General features: G+C 40.5%; 1 protein-coding gene across 1 annotated transcript; it reads left to right on the forward strand.

Annotated features, from left to right (window-relative positions):
• Positions 1–7,635: 7,635 nt before the first annotated feature.
• Positions 7,636–9,523, forward strand: LOC132612177 (uncharacterized). The gene is made up of 2 exons (XM_060326500.1): positions 7,636–9,018; positions 9,344–9,523. Exons 1-2 carry the CDS (start codon positions 7,636–7,638, stop codon positions 9,521–9,523), a joined length of 1,563 nt encoding a protein of 520 aa, XP_060182483.1.
• Positions 9,524–22,483: the final 12,960 nt, after the last annotated feature.

Consider the following 22,483-nt stretch of genomic DNA (forward strand, 5'->3'; position numbering starts at 1 on the left):
TTTTGCTTGCCCTATATGTGTTGTATATGTATCAAACATGTCAATAATGAAACCCTATGCATGTGTAGAACTTAGGAAATCATCGTTTAAAATTCTAATTTTTATACGACTAAAATTGGTACTTAACTTGATTTTTGCTAAAAGTCTAAAAAATTAGCTCACATTTTGATAAAGTAAATGTTTTTTTCAAAATGGTTGATTAACAAATCTTGACTTTTGGCAAGAAAATCTAGAAACAGCTTATTCCGAAAGAAGTGGAAAAACGATTTTGGGCCTTCCGTCTGTTGGCTTTGATCATTTGCGAATTTTGATAAGCAATGAATTTTGGATTAAAAAAAAGGGAAGATGGTTTGAGGTTCTGACAAACAAATCTTGAAACATTTTAATATTGAGCAATTCTTGAAAATGGCTTGGACACTAAAAAAAATTGAGATTTGAGAAAGATTGGGCTGGTGGAAAACGGACCGTTTTGAACTCAAGCATTTTTTACTATTGGCCTAAAACTTTGTTGGATTAAAATGCACTTTGGGCCAAGTATGAGGATAAAATGGATTTGGATTTAGAATATTTTTGACTTATGACTTCAATAAATAAAAAATAATAAACAGAGCTATTTTTTTTCATAAAACTTGTATTTTATATATCATATCATATCATATTATACTAAAAATGGGAAGCAACAAAGTTAAAATTTGAATTACGAAAATAACCCTATAAAGTTAAGTAATTATAACACCCTTTGAAAAATAGATATATTACCTTCATAAATCTGGTACATTAATCAACGTACTCTTTGTTGTTACATAAAATGTAAAGGATTTGAAGAGTTACTTTGAATAATTAATGTACTAAATTCAGCTAACTAAAATTTTAATACATATGTGGACCATATTCATATATTAAATCCTATACATGGTGAAAATCTGGAGACAAAATGACGTTTGGAGAGACCCTTTTCCCCTATTCACATTCTTCCATTCAATTCCCCTTAAATTCTTACATAAAGTTTAAGTTATAATTCTTCAACTTAATTAATTGTAATTCTCCTATTTAAGATCGATCTTTACAGAAATAAAATCAAAACAACTCTTCAGTAACAAAAGAGAGGGTTTTTGGTGATTTCCTTGAAAAGAGAAGTCGAGATGGCGACGACATTAGTCTCCATTGCATCTTGAGTACTAATGTCTCTTAGATCTGGGCAAGTTTTTGTATCTTTTTTCCTTATCAATTACTGTAATTTAATTACATCTTTGTTGATCTATTTTTATTCCGTCAGTAGATCTTTAAATCAAAATATGAAAAGTCAATATTTATCACATGGTCGTTTTTCTTTCGTAATATATGTTTGTTTCTTTGCCTACAATATCTTATGGATTTTAATGCTTTTTATCTATTTCTGACAGATTGTTACAACTAGATTGTGTCTGTGACTGTGAGTTATATGTCTTTTCACGAGTTGTTTCCTTGATTCTGTTTGTAACTTCTTTTAGCCACTTTTGGTAACCTTTTGATATAATTGCTTGATTTTTCATTCCTATTTATTTCCTACTATGAACGTATGATAGGAGGAGTTTTGAATATTTTGTTTTTAAATGAACACATATGATGTTGACTTCTTAATTTTAATTTTAAAGTGAATAAATTTAAGATTGTTAAAAGAGAAACCTACAAAGGGCTGAAAGGTGTGCCTTTCAAAAAGTTCAGAGAGGTAAAGCTACTGTAAACTGTGTGGCCTTCTAAATTTGCTTTTATAACTATGTGTTGGTATTGTATTAGATACGTGTTTTATGTCTGCAATGTACGAGTAGCTGCAATTTATTTGGCTTGTGAACAAGTCATATTGAAATTATACTATGGGGATTAACCAAAGGCGAAAGCAAATCAATCGTGATTCATATTTTTTTTTCCGCAATTCGTTGTATGTACATACTTATACAGTTAGGTACTCTATTGGACTCAGTTATGTTGATATAAGGTGGAGCTGTACAAATATGGTGATTATTAACTTACGTGTTCTAAGATTCAAGTATTCATTAAATATAACAACTGACTTATTTTGTCCTTAAAACTCAAAAAATGAGTATAGTTTTTACATATTAACATAAAAGTTTTGCATTATCAGAATACTCTAATAAACTACATGCATTATCTAAGATATATATATATATATATATATATATATATATATATATATAGATTGGAAAAGTATAAAAGTCTTGAACAAAGGGTAGATCCCGAAAATTTGACTTCTCTTGTCAGAAAATAATATTTATGTAATTTCATTATAAAACAAATTTCAATATACTTGTATTTTGCAACATTTTGTGACAATTCATATAGGAGCACGTGTCCAGAGACTAGTATATATATATATATATATATATATATATATATATATACACACAAAACGGAGATATACTCCATATTTTCATATATACGTATAAAAACCCGTAAGTACTAAATCCATTTTGTTAGGAGTAGAACAGTAGTGACTCTACTTGGGAGAGATCCCGAGTGTGTCCTAGTCCAGCGACAAAGTGAGTTGAACACTTACGCGGATTTTAAAAACCAAAACCCCTTTTTATAAGGGGATTATTTTGCCAAATTTTTCCTTTAAACTATGATATGATATATGAAATGACATTTTGCAAAAAATTAAGCACCTTTTAAACAAATAAGTACATTAATCACACATTAAAGCTCGTAGGTCAACCGTATTCTACGGATCTTTAATACTAGGGTGAGTAAAACCTTCTCTAGGAGATCACCAGAACCCTTACTTCCAACTTTGGTCCAAAAGATTTTACTTATTTTTGGAAAAATCTTTAAAACCGTTTTTTCCTAGTTTTTCATAATAAATTAGGTGGCGACTCTAAAAAAATACTAAAATCTAATTAGAGCACCAACAACCTCATAGTAACTTTTATGCCTTACCCACGTAAAAGCGAACTGTAATAGATGGCGACTCCACTGGGGATTTCCTAGGTTCTAACTATAAGAGTTTCAATATAATGTGATTTTAACTGTGCTTATTTGTTTATATGTTTAAATTCCGCAATTATAACTGTCATTCACTTCATATCATAAAACTCCGCTACTTCTGGCAAAAAGCATGGTTTCAAAGGGGACACGCGGGATCACAGTCTAGCCTTCACTAAAAAACCCGAAACACCCTTTCTTTGTAACACGTTGAACATTAAGTTGGTGTGCGGTCACCCAACGGCCGACAACGGTTCACCCTGAGTAGTCCGCTCGGGTCCAAGGTCAATTCGAAAAACCCACTCTTACATAAACCTAGGTTAGAGCTAAGCCAAATCCAAATGCGAAGTAGACCGAGTGATTTGGATGTTTTAGACGTATCCAAACCTGATAGGGAGACTATCCCATGTCAAGTACGGTCTATGACCCAAAAAACACCGCGTATCATATTATGTGCTATTTGGAAACGTTTAAATGTGCCTATGAATGAAATCATTGCCTAGTTGGGGGGGAGGGGAATTAACTTTGGTTTCTGTTTTGTAGATGTCAATCAATTTGAGTTTTGATATAGTCTTAACTACACCTGAATTGCTGCGGATTTGGTGGGGCCAAATGTCCCCGGAAGAGAAAAGAGGAATTTCACGTTATTTAGGGAATTTGACATCCATCATGGCTATGACCGGTTGCAAGGAATTAATAGAAGTAATTATCGGATTCTGGGATAGAGATAGGATTGTTTTCAGATTTGGGGACGACATCGAAATGACACCAACTCTGGAGGAGTTTAGGGATGTAATGACTAGTGTAGGCTCGGGGCTGAAAAGACGAAAGAAACCTGACAAAAAGTTTTGATTCGGGAAAAACCTACCTTCTCCCAAATTTATAGGATCCTTTCTTTAAATTAAGCCAATTGGGCCCATGGCCCCACCATACCCTTCAAAGAGTTGTACAAAAGGTTTGGAAGCCCGGATGGATTTGTGGAGCATCCTGGGGAATTCAAGACGTATGCCAAATGGACGACCATAAAAACTTTGGCTTTCGCCATCTGCTTTCTGGGAACCATAATTTTTCCTAAAGATTGGTCCATAGCCATAGATACCCGAGTCAATTCAGTCACCGATGCCATCTTTTACGGCATAACCCAAAAATAAGAAACCAAACACATTGACATAACCCCAATCATATTAGCCGATTTGTGCCGAGCCCTGAGCCTTTGACAGAATCATTACAAATACTTCCAAGGCTGTAACTTACTCCTACAATAGTGGATCCTCAAGCATATGGTCAAGGTTAGGGGTGAACAACACCTAAGTAAGCCGGCTGAAAGGAACAGTCTTCGGGATTTTCGCCCAAATTTCGGAGAACAAAACAAACAAAGTTAGACATTCACTTTCTCCAGACTGAAGGAAGAAAGCATTCAATGGATGTTCCATGACTTTGTGTCTACTGAAGTTGTGGTTAAAGGAAGAAAGTGTCCATTCTTGCCACTTATGGGAATACGAAGGATTCGCCCTTGTGCCCCTGCCAGGATTTTCAGAAAATTTGGGAGAATCCAAGTCATACCCCACATTGGAGGCATGGGGGATTTCATCATTGACTATGACATGATAGACCACTGAGAGCTTTGGATTGTGTGCGGGAATAGAAGGGTCACATGATTTAGGGTCCCGATTCCTTAGCCGAAGATAGGTTTTGTCCGGGTTGTGTCGTGGGGTATAAGGATTGGTTGAGGGCCGATTTGTAAGGCACACTTCCTCCTAGACCCATTCTCTACAGCTGTGTCCAAGACAAGGATTAGCAAGCGGAGATCCGAGCCTGTTTGATTCAAAGGAGAGCTGATGACAGAGATGCTAAGTATTTGGAGAAAATTGAGCATGACAAAAACATCATAAAAAAGTTTGAGACATGAGTTGGAGCTTACTAATGATTGTTTGGTTGAGCTAGACACCGAATGAAGAAGACATTAAATGATGTCGCTCCACTGACCTTCACACAGAAAGGGTGTCTTATGGAGGCAACTTTGACATCAGCCCATCTTCATATCCAGACTACACTCCGGAAAGCGAAGAAAGCCAAGACTAATAGGGATCGGGCTTCGTCATCCACCACTGGAGGACACATCTACCAATTTATTTTATGCACTGTCTTTACTTTATCTTTTGTACCCCTTCGGAGAAGAATATTATTATTAATGATTATGGGGCAATGGTTTAATTCAAATAGCACATTTATGTTTCAAACGATTAAGTATATTTAGGAGCGCGCATAGTATAATCTTATAAACTGCTTTGTGTGACTTTATGTTCTTTCATATGTTTCATTTAAATGCTTAATTGATCTTGAATATCGTCCACTCAGCCAAAGAAAAACAATGAACAAAATTACCCGTACTACGCCTAGCGACTCTCTCAGAATCTGAAGATGAAAAACACGAAGACACCCGAGCTCAAGGTCATGAGAAGGAATGAGGTCTCACTACGCCAAAAGATTCAATATCTCGAAAAGCAGATCTGAGCAGTCAAAGCCAAGATTAAAGAGGCTGATGAGTTAATGGACTCGGTAGAGAGTTCCCCAGAGAAACCTGTCGAAGCCCAAGGAGAGAATGCCCTGGACAAGGGAAAGGGGATTCTTCCCGAGTACATCCCGATAGTGGAGGAATCCGAGGAAGAAGAAATGGAGTCGGACTTGCAAGAGACCACATGGCCATCAAAGGGGGCTGCCTCCGCTGCACCATTAAGCTTAAAAAGGGAAGAAACCTCCGCAGCACCTTCAAGCCTAAAAGGGGGAAGAAGCCTCTGTTACACTATCAAGCCCTAGGGAGGAGCTCGTGGAGCGAATGGAGTATGCCCGACCATCTTCGCCTGAATGGTGGGCTATTGTGATCAAGACTTTGGATTGTCCCTATCGAGTCTCGCCTAAGCATATTACAAGCAAGGAAATGATGATCAAGTTTTGAAGAAAATGAATAGTCAGTGTTTGTTTTGACAGATTGCCACCCTGTCCTCCGGTCTTCACACATAAAAGATTCCCTTATCATCAGGATCAGGCGGGACATACCATTAATGAATGCTTAGCCTTCATAAAGAGACTCATCAGGCTGATAGATGAGAAAAGCATCACAAAGATATGGGGACCGCATTCTCTTTTGGTCCATGACAACATTATCTCAACTGAAGGGATTACTCTAAACACTCGTACTTGGCATTACGACTTCACAGTATTCAGGGACTTTTATGCCAGCATCTTCCAGAAGTTGGTCAACATTGGGAAGATTAGCCCCATCAGACTAGAAGGGCTCAAACTGAAGGAGTTGGCCGCCACAAAATGTGCCTGTACCATTTTAGAGCCTTAGGGCACGACATAAAGGAGTGCGATGCATTCATGTTTGAATTGAAGAATTTGGTCCATAAGGGCACCATTTGGCTGGTGCTCCCTTCTCAATATAAGGACTTGGGGCCTTTAGGGCCAGTAAAGGTTGAACGGACAAACAACCTATATTGCCCTCAAAAGAAAGGTCGCTTTTTGAGTAGTTTTAGGGGATCCCATTTTTTGTATTTAATACGGATTTGTCCCCCCTGTTTTGTGTAAACGGAACTGCGTCGACCTGATGTCCCAAGGAGGGATATGCGGGAAGCCCATATTAGGCCTGGTCACGGGTAGGTTTTAAATTTTATCTTATGTAAATCGACCTACGGAAGGGCCTGACTTTCCGCGGAGGGATACGTAGGCAGTCTACGTAAGACTCGATCCCTATATATTATAAATATTATACTCTCCTCACTCAAACAAAAACCCGAGTACCCAAAAGCCGATACAAGAGATCCACTAAGCATTTAAATCAAACTTATGATTATTTATGTGCTAAGTGTTTTAAACTACCATCTATGTGTGATATTTTGATTTTCTTTTCATTATCTAACAAACTAACTTCGTTTGCCTTTGAGTTATTCTTTTTTATAGAAAAAGAAGTTGATTCGTGTTCACACTGGCATACTTCACAAGATCCAAAGCTGCAATAGCATCCTTATCCCTTCAATATAGAGGCAAAGAAAAGATGATTGGAACTTCAGAGAACGAAACTACCCCTACTGACATTTCTCTCAGAGAATTGCCTCTGCGCGAACTGCCTGAGTCATCACCTACTGAAGACATCATAAAATTGATATTTGAAAAGATCACCCATCTTCAAGAAGAAGTGGCACGAAACAAAGTTACTAATGCTGCCCGAGAGGCCCCTGCTGAGGAAGGAAGGCCTCCGCTATTTTTTCCATCTCTGAATTCACCATTACCTGATCACTTCCCCACCAGGTCCGTTATGACCACCATACCATTTACCCCAATCGATGGATACATTGGTGCCTCGAACCATACCCCACCACAACTTAACACCAACCAAATTCCCGGGATCGCTCACTCTATCCCTTCATACCCAACGCCATAAAATACCTATCCTGGCATCACTATAAAACCAAGCATCATCCCACTACCAACCGACAAAAGCATCCCTGTCACCCAAACTCGTCTTGTTATTTCTTTCCACCCACCTGTTAAAAATCGGGCACTTTTTCACCCGATCAGGAAATTGACCATTATGAAGAGATGGAAAAAGCATGGAAGGCTGAGCAGGAAAAGTAGGAAGAATGGCTCGAGCGGAAGATGACCACAATGTTGGAACGATCCATGAGGACCATCCTCACTGGCACAGGCCTGAGCTATGACGATTTGTGTATGCATCCCAACTCGAATTTACCCGAGGGCCTCACAGTACCTCGTTTCGAGTTGTTCAATGGGACGGGCAATCCTAAAGAGCATCTGCGGGCCTACTGTGACCAATTAGTTGGTGTCCGAGATAACCAAGCACTCATCATGAGGTTGTTCAGCCGAAGCTTAACCGGAGAAGCCTCAGAATGGTTCATGGCACAAGACACGATGCAAGACATACTACGTTGGGTAACATGGGAAGACATGGTTGCGGCTTTCATGGAAAGATTCTGTTTTAATATGAAGACAGTGTCGAATAGATACTATTTGGATAAAGTAAAACAAAAGTCCACCAAAAACTTCTGCGAATATGCAAGCAGGTGGAGAACAGAGGCTGCCCGAGTACAACCTCCTATGGGCGAAGAAGAACTTGTGTCGGTTTTCATCCGTTCACAGGAAATAGATTTCTATGAAGGAATGCTTTCAATGGCAGGAAGACCTTTCTCTGAATTGGTCAAAATGGGAGAGGCCATAGAAGATGGTCTCAAGACCGGCCGAATCATAAGCATTACCGGAAAATCCACTGGTTCAAGCTCAATCGGGTTCATGCACAAAAAGAAGGAAGACGTGGATAGCATATCCTACACTCCTAGTCCCAAACCCAAAAGAAGGGAAGGTTTCCCGATGGAGGCCTACGCTTCACCTCCCCCAAATACCTACATACGCACCCCTTACAACACGGTGCCCGTATATTACGCGCAACAAACCTTCCAATCACCTCCCCCAAATTACCAAGCTCCACAGCCAAATTATAAAACTCCCCCACCCACTTACCGTACCCCACAAAATAACCAACCCAATACCTACCAGAATCAACCACCACCAAATTCTTATAATGTGCCACGTTCGAATTTCGAAAAGAAACTCCCTCAGGTATTCACTCCGCTGATAGAATCTCGGGCTAATTTATTCAAAAGATTAAGCGCAGCTGGGATGATCCAGGCGCTTCCCCTAAAGGTTGTCGATCCAAAGAACCTATTTTACCAAGCTGACCATACATGTGCCTATCATTCCAATGGCATTGGACACAGTACTGAGGATTGCATTTACCTCAAGTACAAGATACATGACCTGATTGAACGGAAGGAAATTGTGCTCGAAACGGCCCTTCCAAATGTGAACACTAACCCTTTGCTAAACCATGGCAACAATGTGATTCACATGATTGAGAGAGAAGAAGATAGGGTCGCAGAAAGGCCCACAACCCATAATTTTGTTGTGAAAGAGTTTGAATACACTGTGGCGTCATTATCTTTGCTAGAATGCCCGCAATTCAAGGTACTAATCTCTACACCAGTGACATCACACATTGCTCAAGTGACTCCAGCACCACGCCCGCAAAGAGTTCGTGGTCTAAGTTGTTGCCGCACATGAAATCACAAGATCAGGAAGATGGTACACTCCTGAGGACCTGGCCCAGGGGACACCCCGAAGTAAGGGAAATCAGAAACGGACTATCACCAAAGGAGAAACTGAAGATTTTTGGCGCTGAATGCAGCAAAAGAAATACTCCATTGTTGAACATTTAAAGAAAATGCCACCCCAAATCTCGGTACTGGAATTACTGCAAAGTTCACCTTAATACCGCCTGGCTCTAATGAAGGTATTGGATGAAGCTCATGTTCCAGCTGGAGCAAGCAGCGAAAATCTGGCCGAAATGGTCGCTCATGATATGAAGGAATATCAAATCACCTTCACAGAGAAGGAGTTGCCCAAGGAAGGTACAAATCACAACAAAGCGTTGCACATCACTATCATGTGCCGCAACAAAGTGGTAACTTAAGTATTAATTGAAAACAGGGCGGGACTTAACATTTGTCCCGAGTCTACCCTAACTCAGCTAGGGTATGACCTTGGAAAGGTTCGTCAAAGACACACTAACATAAGAGCATTTGGCGGAGGACGTTGCGATGCCCCCGGGGTAGTCTATTTGGATATTCAAATAGGACCGGCTGAATTCACCACTGAATTCCAAGTCATAGAAATACCCGCCAATTACAATTTGCTCCTGGGAAGACCATGGATCCATACAGCAGGGGCAGTACCATCCTCGCTCCATGAATTTGTAAAACTTTTCTGGGAATGAGAAGAAGTGGTAATCCACGGAGAAGCCAACATGCACAATTACCCAAATAATTTTGTACCTGTCATTGAAGCCGCACCCAAAGGAACAGATTTCCATGTCATGGAGTTAGTGGGAGCTGCCCATAGGATAGATTCCCCTGAAGTTCGCATGCCAGGAGTTTAAAAAATGATTGCTTCCACTATGATCCTAGATGGGTTTGAACCCGGAAAAGGTTTGGGGAGAAACCTACAGGGCATCACAAGCCTATTCCCATTCTTCCAGAAAATTTTTGCTTTGGACTTGGTTACGTCCTAGCAGAAGAAAAGATACATACCAAGAAGAAATAAGAGGTTGCGAATCTTTGCAAACCCATTCCAACTCTGTACCAGTCATTTCCCTATAGAATGCCTATGCCTGGAGATGGTGTGTTACACCTCGTAGTTTCATCAGTTGAGATTCGTTAGGCGTTAGTTGTCCTAATCTTGGAAACGGGAGTTATCTTAGGATATATGAGATTACATGTTCCCATATTATGGTTATGGGGTTTTAAGCCCATTAAATGAGCTATGGAAGGATTTAAGAACAAACAAATAAAGGAATGAAGTTTGTGGGTACTTTGGTAAAATTTGGCAAAATATTCGGACAAGATTTTGGTCCAGATTTGGGGAGGCATATCTCCTAGAATATGAGGAGTTTTGTGTGTTTCTTTTATCCAAATTGAATTTCATCGAGTCTAGTTTCCAACACAACAAACCGTTCGTCAATGTGTTGTCTGAATAAAAAGTTATGCATGTTTTACGACAGACTATCTGAGCTGAAAATTCCTGCGGACTATTTGACGGCCGGCAGGAATTTTGACGCCCCGCAGAAAATTCTGCGGTCCGTCAAATTGCACCAGCCCAGCGTCAAATGGTCACAGTGAACCATATTTGACTGGGCAGTTCTAAGGACCATTTTCCTGGTCCGTAGGAATTTTTACGGCCCGTCAAAATGGGCGCAGAATTGCCCGACGGGATTTTAAGTTCCGCTTTATATAATTTACTCCACTTCACTTGGACATTTCATTTCACTAAATTAGATCCAAAGGTGCTCCAAAAACCCTCTCTTCCACTCCATAAACCAATCTAAGCCAAAATCCAAGGGAGATTAAATATCAAGAGGCAAGGATCAAGATACCCATGTGCTAGAGGTCTTGCTAGGGTTAATAAACTCCAAGAATTTTTTGGATATTAAAGCTAGGGTTTTTATATAAGTTGATAGCTTGCTCCAAAGCTCATTCTTATGAGATAAAATAAGTTTTCATACTTATTACATGTTATCAAGAATGTTTAATTGTTGAACAACTTGGATAGAAGAAGAAAGTAGAAAATGAGTTCTAAATGTAGTTTTTATGATGTTTTTGAGTAGTATGCTAACTTGTGTTATGATTCTTAGTATGATATGGATATAATCTTGCTAGGGGAGGTAATAATGGTGATGAGGAGGCATTATATGAAAATGTGCTAAATTGGGTATGAAGTGGCTAGCAGAAGTTAAATATAAGGATGAATTTGGAAGGCTTAACAAAGTGTGATCACTTGATTATGGTATTATGAGTATATTAAGGATGTTATTGTGGTTGTTGGGAGTTGTTTTGTGATATGGTGGAAGTTGACAAAATAGGGGATATGCTGCTCAATTTTCATTAGATCATGAATCATTCTAGTTTGAATTTAAGAGTACCATTAAGGCTTAACCATGGTATAAAATCCTTCTAAATGTAGATTACTCAAGCTTCAACAGTGAACGTTAAATAGTTGAGGAGACGAAGAGGTATGTAAGGCTAACCCTTCTTTCATTAAGGCATGGTTCCCTTGCAATATGTATCCTTTCATGAGCTCCATAATGTCTTCCAAATGACTCAATCTCTAAGATTTCCAAAGCTTACGATTCTCGATACGTTCACGATTCTATTTTCTCTTTTATATGAGAGTTGATAAAAGAGATGTAAGTAATTACGATGATGGCTACTACCTCCTGATTCTCCCTTATTATGCTATTTGTTATGTTGTCTCTTATGCTCTTATTACGATGTTGATTATGCTTTACATACTCAGTACATTATTCGTACTGACATCCTTTTGTTTGTGGATGCTGCGTCATGCCCGCAAGTGGACAGAGAGCCAGGCTTGATCCGTAGATTTCTTATTCAGGGACTACATAGAGGAGCTCCATTTCATCCGGAGCTACAGCTTTTGCTATTATTCTTTTGTGTACATACCTATGGGCATGGCGGGGTCCTGTCCTGCCTATATGATGTGAGGTACTCTTCATAGATGCTCGTAGAAAATTGTATATGATTAGATGTCCTTATCCTTGTCGGCTCATATTTTGTATATCATTTTGATAGCCTCGTCGGCTTGTATACATGGATATGGGCATTGTTATTGATGACGATATAAATGTGTTGTTGCACAGCGAGATTAGCACTATTGATGCATATGAATTATGAGTAAGCCATGTAGCTCACCTAGATGTGAATATGAGAGTACGATAAGAGGTACTCGGGTGGGTTAGCACCGGGTGCCTGTCATGGCCCTCCGGTTGGGTCGTGACAAAAGTGGTATCAGAGCAGTTCTATCTTAGGGTGTGTCTACGAGTCGTGTCTAGTAGAGTCTTGTTTAAGGGTGTGTTGCGCGCCACACTTATAAACAGGAGGCTGCGGGCATTTTAGGAATGAATGACCTTCTTTCTTCATAAGATCGGGCGATAGAGCCATGATATAAGGATTTCTTTTTCCCTAACCATGTATTATGTATTTCAGAAATACCTGTAAAGAGAAAAGATACGGCATCCCAAAAGGGCAAGACAGTGGTAGGAAAGCGGGCTGAAAAAGCATCGCCAATGGTTGTAGAGGAAAGTGATTCCCAAAATGCGGCTCAATCTCATTCCTCTCACTCAGTACCTATTTTTGAGGAGCATGAGAGAGCCTCCGCCCCAGCTCCAGCACCTCCAGCTCCTCTACCAGATGCGTCGGGCCAAGAAGTAAAAGAGGCCATTCATTTACTTACTTAGTTAGTTGCCGCCCAGACTCAGCGGCAAGGTACAGGGCAAGGTGATAGGGCTGTTAGTGCAAGGGCCCGTGACTTTATTAACTTGAACCCTCCGAAATTCTTCGGGTCGAAGCTGGATAAGGACCCCCAGAATTTTATTAATGGGATGTTAAGGACACTTTGGTTAATGCATGCTTCGGACATTGAATCGGTGGAGTTAGAATCTTATAGATTGAGGGATGTCGCAGTTCATTGGTACACAGTTTGGATGGCTTCACGGGGAGTCCATGCACCTCCCCCGGTATGGCAAGAATTTCTGGATGCCTTCCTCCGACATTACTTGCCCCAAAGGTTCAGCGAGTTAGAGCCGATAAGTTCTTAAATCTTAGGCAAGGAAGTATGAGTGCTTTAGAGTATAGTCTCCGCTTTAATTCCTTGGCTAGGTATGTTCCGGCCATGGTAGCGGATATGGGTGACAGAGTGCACCGATTTGTGAGAGGCCTAGGGCCATATTTGATGGATAGGTGCTTGACTGTATCCCTTTAGGATAACATGGATATTTCATGCATTCAAGCCCATGCCCAGAATTTGGAAGAAAGCCAACAACAACAAAGGAGTGAGCGTGAGCATGACAGAGGGTATAGCAAGAGGGCTAGATCTTCGGGTCCGACGAGAGAGTTTAGAGGCGGGCAGAGACAGCAGTTTTTTTTTTTTTTTTGCATTCAGGCCATTCTATGACTAGTGCGCCTCCACGGTTTACAAGCTAGAGATTTGATGGGTCTACTTATTCCAGGCCGAGTCAGAATTTCAAGGCTTCAGGTTCTCAGTTCAGGGTGAGTCGGGTCAGACTAGGCCACCCGTACCACGATGTTCCCAGTGTGGGAAGTTACATTGGGGCCAGTGTTGACTAGGTTCAGAGGTTTGCTATACATGCGGTCGGCCAGGCCATATCATGCGTGATTGCCCCTCGGTTGGTGGTAGGGGTAGAGTCCAGCCTTCAGGATCGGCAGTGGGGTCTTCATCATCGATATGCGCTATGGGGCAAGGTTCACAGGTACCGGTCAGCCATGGTAGAGGTAGAGGGAGAGCTTCTAGTTGTAGTGGTCCTCAGCACCGTATTTATGCTTTGGCTGGACGCCAAGATCTTGAGTCTTCCCCTGATGTCATCACAGGTATATTATCGGTATTTTATCATGATGTATATGCTTTGATAGATCTGGGTTCCACGTTGTCATATGTTACTCCATATATTGCTAGTCAGTTTGGGGTCAAACCGAAATTGATCAACCTTTTGAGGTATCTATACCCGTTGGTGAACCAGTAATAGCTAGCCGAGTAAATAGAAATTGTGTAGTCTTGATTTGTGACCATCGTACTATAGTTGATTTACATGATTTAAAAATAGTGGACTTTGATCTTATCATGGGCATGGATAGGTTGGCTTCTTACTATGCCAATGTTGATTGTAGAATGAAAATGGTTCGCTTCTAGTTTTCGGGAGAACCAGTTTTAGAATGGAAAGGAAATACTGCGTCCCCAAAAGGTAGGTTTATTTCCTATCTCAAGGCAAGGAAAACGATCGCCAAAGGTTGCATTTACCATATAGTTTGGGTTCAAGATGTAGAAGCTGAATCGCCAACTCTTCAGTCTGTTCCAGTGGTGAATGAGTTTCCAGATGTATTCCTGGAAGAGCTTCCAGGTCTCCCTCCTGAACGGGAGATTGATTTTGATATTAATGTGCTACCAGACACAAAACCCATATCCATTCCTCCTTACAGAATGGCTCTCGTAGAGTTAAAAGAGTTGAAGGAACAATTGAAGGACTGGTTTGAGAAAGGCTTTATTAGGCCTAGTTCATCCCCGTGGGGAGCACCCGTGTTATTTGTGCAAAAGAAAGATGGCTCCTTGTGAATGTGTATTGACTATCGGCAACTGAATAAGGTAACGATCAAGAACAAATATCCTCTCCCAAGGATTGATGATTTGTTTGACCAGTTACAAGGCGCCAAATGGTTTTCAAAGATATATTTGAGATCCGGGTATCATCAAGTGCGAGTTAGGGAGAAAGATATTCCTAAGACAGCCTTCAGAACCAGATACGGCCATTTCGAGTTCAGGTAATGTCATTCGGGCTAACTAATGCACCGGAAGTATTTATGGATTTGATGAACAATGTGTTCAGGCCCTTCTTAGATTTATTTGTGATTGTGTTCATTGACGATATCCTGGTATATTCTAGGTCCGAGGCAGAACATGCGGATCATTTGCGTATCGTTCTTGGTGTTCTTCAAACTCGAGAGTTATTTGCCAAATTTTCTAAGTGCGAATTTTGGTTGAACTCAGTGACACTTTTGGGGCATATTATTTCAACCGATAGTATTGGGGTAGATACCCAAAAGATTGAAGCGATGAAGACTTGGCCAAAGCCCACGACACCTACGGAGGTCCGTAGTTTTCTGGGCTTAGCAGGTTATTACAGGAGATTTGTAGAAGGCTTTTCTTCTATTTATGCACCACTCACGAAGCTGACCCAGAAATTAGCTAAGTTTCAATGGACCGATGCTTGTGAACGTAGTTTCCAAGAGCTAAAGGATAGATTAACTTCTGTCGCAGTCCTGACACTTCCAGAGGGATCAGAAGGTTATGTTGTCTATTATTATGCTTCAGGCATTGGGTTAGGCTGTGTGTTGATGCAACATGGTAAGGTGATTGCGTATGTTTCAAGACAGTTGCGGAAACATGAGAAAAATTATCCGACCCATGATTTTGAATTGGCTGCAGTAATTCATGCATTGAAGATGTGGAGATATTATTTGTATGACGTCCATGTTGATATTTATATAGATCATAAGAGACTTCAGTATATCTTCAAGCAAAAAGAACTGAATTTACGGCAACGGCGATGGTTGGAATTGTTGAAAGAATATGATGTTGACATCCTGTATCATCCCGGGAAAGAAAATGTAGTGGCTAATGCTCTTAGCCGTAGATCTATGGGAAGTTTATGTGATGTTCAGCCAGAGAAAAGAGAGATAGCTCGTGAGCTCCAGCAGTTAGCTAGCCTAGGAGTTCGAGTAGTGGGCTTAGGTAGTATAGGAGCTATCATTCAAAATGCAGCGGTCTTGTCACTAGTAGTGAAAGTGAAAGAGCGCCAATACGAAGATCATATGCTAATTCATTACAGAAATACACTCCCTCAGAAGGAGAAGTCATCATTTGAGATTTCTGGAGATGGAGTTCTCCGATGCCGAGGCAGGTTATGTGTTCCGATGTTGCAGGATTACGCCACCAAATATTGAGAGAACCTTATTATTCCCGTTATTCTGTTCACCCAGGAGCAATGAAGACGTATCATGATCTTAAATCTATATATTGGTGGAATGGGATGAAGAAAGATATAGCGGAATTCGTAGCTCAATGTCCTAACTGTCAGCAAGTGAAAATTGAGCACCAAAAGCCCGGTGGATTATTGCAAACTATAGAAATTCCAACTTGGAAATGGGAAGTAATTGACATGGACTTCATTACAGGCTTACCCCGTTCTCGACGTAAGTATGATTCTATATGGGTGATTGTGGATAGACTCACGAAGTCAGCTCATTTCTTACCAGTCAGAACTATATATGTGGCAGAAGATTATGCAAAGCTTTATGTTAAAGAGATAGTGCGACTTCACGGTGTCCCAGTATCTATTATCTCCGATAGAGGGACTCAGTTTACCGCTAACTTTTGGAAATATTTCCAAGAAGGCTTGGGGACTCAGGTGAATCTTAGCATAACCTTTCACCCGCAGACTGATGGACAAGCTGAACGTACCATTCAGACCCTTGAGGATATGCTATGGGCATGTGTATTGGATTTTGGAGGTAATTGGGATGATCACTTACCACTTATTGAATTCGCTTATAACAATAGTTATCATTCTAGCATCAAAATGGCCCCGTATAAGGCTTTATATGGGAGAAAGTGTAGATCTCCAATTGGGTTGTTCGAAGTAGGAGAGACCAAATTGATAGGGCCAGACTTGTTCTAGCAAGCTATAGAGAAAGTCAAGCTCATATAGGATCGATTATTAACAGCTCAGAGTCGTCAGAAATCCTATGCAGATAATTGTCGAAGAGACCTAGAATTCCAAGAGAAAGATTGGGTATTGTTAAAGGTGTCACCAATGAAGGGCGTCATGAGATTTGGCAAAAAGGGCAAACTTAGTCCCCGGTACATCGGACCTTATGAGATTGTACGCAAGGTAGGCCAAGTGGCTTATGAACTAGACCTACCTGCGGATTTGGAGTCAGTCCATCCAGTTTTCCATGTATCGATGCTTCGTAAGTGTATTGGAGATCCTTATATAATTGTGCCAATAGATGATGTCCAAGTTACTAAACAATTGTCTTATAAAGAAGTCCCCATTGCCATTTTAGATAGGCAAGTACGAAAGCTCAGAACCAAAGAGGTAACTTCAGTTAAAGTTTTATGGAAGAATAATAATAGAGAGAAAATGACTTGGGAAGCCGAAGAGGACATGAAGTCCAGGTACCCGCATTTATTTTCACCTTCAGAAGAGATTCAGGCAGAGACGCCATTAATCTCAGGTATGTAATGCTTTTCTTGATGTTTTCTTGGTCGTGTGTGGCCATGGTTATTGTCGTGTTGTTATAGCCCTGTGAGGTGATGTATTTTGGGTTGCTGTGCAATATGGTAGTGCCATATTATAGGGGAAACTCTAGCGAAATTTTTGTAGAATCCCCAAGAGTCTATCATTCGAGGACGAATGTTCCTAAGAGGGGGAGAATGTTACACCTTGTAGTTTCGTCCGATGGGATTCGTTAGGTGTTAGTTGTCCTAATCGTGGAAACGGGAGTTACCTTAGGATATATGAGATTAAATGTTCCCATATTATAGTTATGGGGGTTTAAGCCCATGAAATGAGATATGGAGGATTTAAGAACAAACAAATAAAGGAATGGAGTTTATGGGAACTTTGGTAAAACTTGGCAAAATATTCGGACAGGATTTTGGTCCATATTGGGGGAGGTATATCTCCTAGAATATGAAGAGTTTTGGTGTGTTTCTTTTGTCCAAATTTAATTTCATCGAGTCTAGTTTCCAACGCAACAAACCGTTCATCAATGTGACATCTGAGTAAAATGTTATGCATGTTTTACGACAGACTGTCTGAGCAGAAAATTTCTGCGGACCATATGGTCCGCAGAAATTTTGACGCCCCGCAGAAAATTCTGCAGTCCGTCAAATTGCACCAGCCCAACGTCAAATGGTCACAATGAACCATATTTTACTAGGCAGTTCTAGGGACCATCTTGCCGGTCCATAGGAATATTTACGGTCCGTCAAAATGGGCACAGAATTGCCCGACGGGATTTTAAGTTCCGCTTTATATAATTTACTCCACTTCATTAGGACATTTCATTTCACCAAATCAAATCCAAAGGCTCACCAAAAACCCTCTCTTCCACTCCATAAAATAATCCAACCCAAAATCCAAGGGAGATTAAATATCAAGAGGCAAGGATCAAGATATCCATGTGCTAGAGGTCTTGCTAGGGTTAATAAACTCCAAGAATTCTTTGGATATTGAAGCTAGGGTATTTATATAAGTTGATAGCTTACCCTAAAGCTCATTCTTATGAGATAAAAGGTTAGTTTTCATACTTATTACATGTTATCAAGAATTTTTAGTTATTGAACAACTTGGATAGAAGAAGAAAGTAGAAAATGAGTTATAAATGTAGTTTTTATGATGTTTTTGAGTAGTATGCTAACTTGAGTTATATTTCTTAGTATGATGTGGATATAATCTTGCCATGGGAGGTAATAATGGTGATGAGGAAGCATTATATGAAAATATGCTAAAATGGGTATTAAGTGGCTAGCATAAGTTAAATATAAGGATGAATTTTGAAGGCTTAGCGAAGTGTGATCACTTGATTATGATATTATGAGTATATTAAGGATGTTATTGTGGTTGTTGGGAGTTTTTTTGTGATATGGTGGAAGTTGCCGAAATAGGAGAAATGCTGCCCAATTTTCATTAGATCATGAATCATTCTAGTTTGAATTTAAGAGTACCATCAAGGCTTAACCTTGGTATAAAATCCTTCTAAATGTAGATTACTCAAGCTTCAACGGTGAACGTTAAATAGTTGAGGAGACGAAGAGGTATGTAAGGCTAACCCTTCTTTCATTAAGGCATGGTTCCCTTGCTATATGTATCCTTTCATGAGCTCCATAATGTATTCCAAATTACTCTATCTCTAACATTGCCAAAGCTTACGATTCTCGGTACGTTCAAGATTCTATTGTCTCTTTTATATGATAGTTGATCCTCTAAGGATAGATATAACGAAAATGATGATGTCAATGATGACGATGATGCTCATGAACTCCTACGTATACGGATTTATGTATGTATGACCATTATGTAACACCGAGCTCATATGGCTGGGTATGATACCTATCACGCGCACTCCACTGCACTTGGGTATGGATAAACTGAGCCTTGGTAGGGCCAGGTATGTATGACACCGAGCCTTGTCATGGGCGGGTATGTGAAACCACCGAACCTTTATGGTCGGGTATGCTATGGTTATGAATATGTATATGAATACAAATACGAATATGAACATGGATATGGATATTTGTATATGTATATATGTATGTACATGAGCACGCACTAGAAATGAAAGGTCCCTATGAAAGACAAGTAAGTAATTACGATGATGGCTACTATCTCCTGATTCTCCCATCTTATACTATTTCTTATGCTGTCTCTTATGCTCCTATTATGATTTTGATTATGCTTTACATACTCAGTACATTATTCGTACTGACGTGCTTTTTTTGTGAACGCTACGTCATGCCCGCAGGTGGACAGGGAGACAGGCTTAATTCGTAGATTTCTTATTCAGGGACTACATAGAGGAGCCATGTGCATGGCGGGGTCCTGTCCCGCCTATATGATGTGACGTACTCTTCTTAGAGGCTCGTAGACAGTTGTATATGATTAGATGTCCTTAGCCTTATCGGCTCATATTTTGTATATCATTTTGATAGCCTCGTCGGCTTGTATACATGGATATGGGCATTGTTATTGATGATGAAGTAAATGTGTTGTTGCCCAACGAGATTAGCACTATTGATGCATATAAATAATGAGTCTGCCATTTGGCTCACCTAGATGTGAATATGAGAGTACGATAAGAGGTACCCGGGTAGGTTAGCATCGAGTGCCTGTCATGGCCCTCCGGTTAGGTCGTGACATGCTGACATTGAACAAGGGATAAGGATGTTGTTCCAAGAGGAAGATTTCTCTGTGATTCTAGAAGAATGCAGGAGCACCCACCATTAGATAGGCAAAACTAGGCGAGCAACTGTCTAACTGGACCTTTACCCTGCTACTGGCTCTTCATAATAAAAATAATAAAGCAACCTTATATGTCATGACATGTTGCGAAACGAATGAGTCGGGCAGTATAGAGGAAGAAGAGTATGAGGAATACGATGAGACCACAATGCTACACGAGGGTCTCGCGGAAGAAGTAGAACAACTAGAAAATTAGCAGAAGCTAAACTTGGATGAGACAGAAGCCATAAATCTAGGTGATGAAAAGAATGTCAAAGAGACAAGGATAAGTGCACACCTAGATACTCCTTTAAAAGAAGAATTCATAAGTTTGCTGAGGGAGTACGTGAATATCTTCGCATGGTCATATGCCGACATACCAGGACTAACCATCGGCATAGTATCCCACAGGCTACCCATCAATGAGGGTTTTGCTCCAGTAAAGCAGAAGACCTGACAATTCAAACCAAATCTTAGTATCCGAATCAAAGATGAGGTGGAGAAACAGATTGAGTCTGGAGTGGTGGAAGTGACATCATACCCCACATGGCTAGCCAATATAGTCCCAGTACCCAAGAAAGACGGCAAGATAAGAATCTGTGTGGATTACCGAGACCTTAACAAGGCTAGTCCAAAGGATAATTTTCCACTCTCGAACATCCACATACTCATAGATAATTGTGTTAAGCACGAGCTACAATCGTTTGTGGATTGTTTTGACAGCTATATTAATGGACAGAGAGGATGCCGAGAAAATAGCCTTCATCACCCCATGGGGAGTGTACCATTATAGGGTAATGCCCTTCGGCCTCAAGAATGCCGGCGCAACCTACATGAGAGCATTGACCACCATTTTCCATAACATGATCCATAAAGAAATTGAAATCTATATGGACGATTTCATTATCAAGTCAAGAGAAAGTTCAGAGCATACCACACATTTGAGGAAATTCTTCGACAGGCTCCGAAATTTTAACTTGAAATTGAACCCGGCCAAATGTGCGTTCGGAGTACTGGCTGGAAAGTTACTGGGATTCATAGTCAGTCAAAGGAGCTAGACCCAACAAAGATCAAAGCAATCCAAGAATTACCTCCTTCGCAAACCAAGAAAGAAGTCTTGAGTTTCCTGGGAAGGCGAATTACATTAGGTAATTCATAGCTCAATCCACCATCATTGTGGAGCCCATCCTCAAACTTTTGAAAAAGGACGCTCCTACAAAATGGACAGAAGAATGCCAAGAGGCATTCTACACCATAAAGAGATACTTGTCCAACCCATCAATCTTAGTACCACTAGGGCCCGGGAGCCCATTGCTGCTATACTTGGCAGTTGCTGAAAAGGCCTTTGGTTGCGTGTTAGGATAACACGATGAAGAAGGGAAAAAGAAACATGCCATTTACTATCTGAGCAAGAAGTTCACAGCCTGTGAGGCAAGATATACGCTGGTGGAGAAAACCTGCTGTGCTCTAACTTGGGTGGCTCAGAAATTGAGGCATTACTTGTCTTCATACACCACTCACCTCATATCCAAGATCGATCCGCGGAGGTACATATTTCGCCAGCCTATGCCCATCGAGAAGCTAGCCAAATGGCAGATGCTGTTAAGTGAATTTGACATCGTGTACATAGCCCAAAAAGTCATCAAAGGAAAGGCCTTGGCTGACTTACTATCCGCAAGCCTGGTGGATGAAGAGCTTGAACCACTTCGCACCTATTTCCCAAACGAAGGGGTGTTGGCCATAGAAGAAAGATCAATAGAATCTTATACTGGCTGGAAACTGTTCTTTGATGGAGCAGTGAATTATAAAGGTTCCGGAATCGGAGTGGTCTTGATATCAGAAAATGGGCAACACTTCCCCATGGTCGCCAAGCTCAAATTCCGCTGTACCAACAATATGGCTGAATACGAGGCCTGCATCCTAGGTCTCAGAATGGAACTGGATATGGACATCAATGAATTATTGGTCATTGGAGATTCCGACCTGCTGATTCATCAAGTACAAGGCGAATGGGCCACCAAGAATGAAAAGATCTTACCATATATGAACTTGGCCTAAAGTTTTTGCAAGAAATTTAGAAAGATCGAATTTCGGCATACACCAAGGGCTTAGAATGAATTTGTCGATGCACTGGCCACGATAGCTTCAATGATCCAACATCCTGAAAGTAGTCACATCGACCCGCTAAGGATAAGCCTGAAAGAAAAACATGACTACTGTTGCCATATAGAGGCTGAGCCAGATGGGAAGCCATGGTACAACGACATCAAAATGTATCTGGAAAGA

The sequence above is a fragment of the Lycium barbarum genome, chromosome 1 (assembly GCF_019175385.1).
Source record: "Lycium barbarum isolate Lr01 chromosome 1, ASM1917538v2, whole genome shotgun sequence".
Classification (NCBI taxonomy): Eukaryota; Viridiplantae; Streptophyta; class Magnoliopsida; order Solanales; family Solanaceae; genus Lycium; species Lycium barbarum.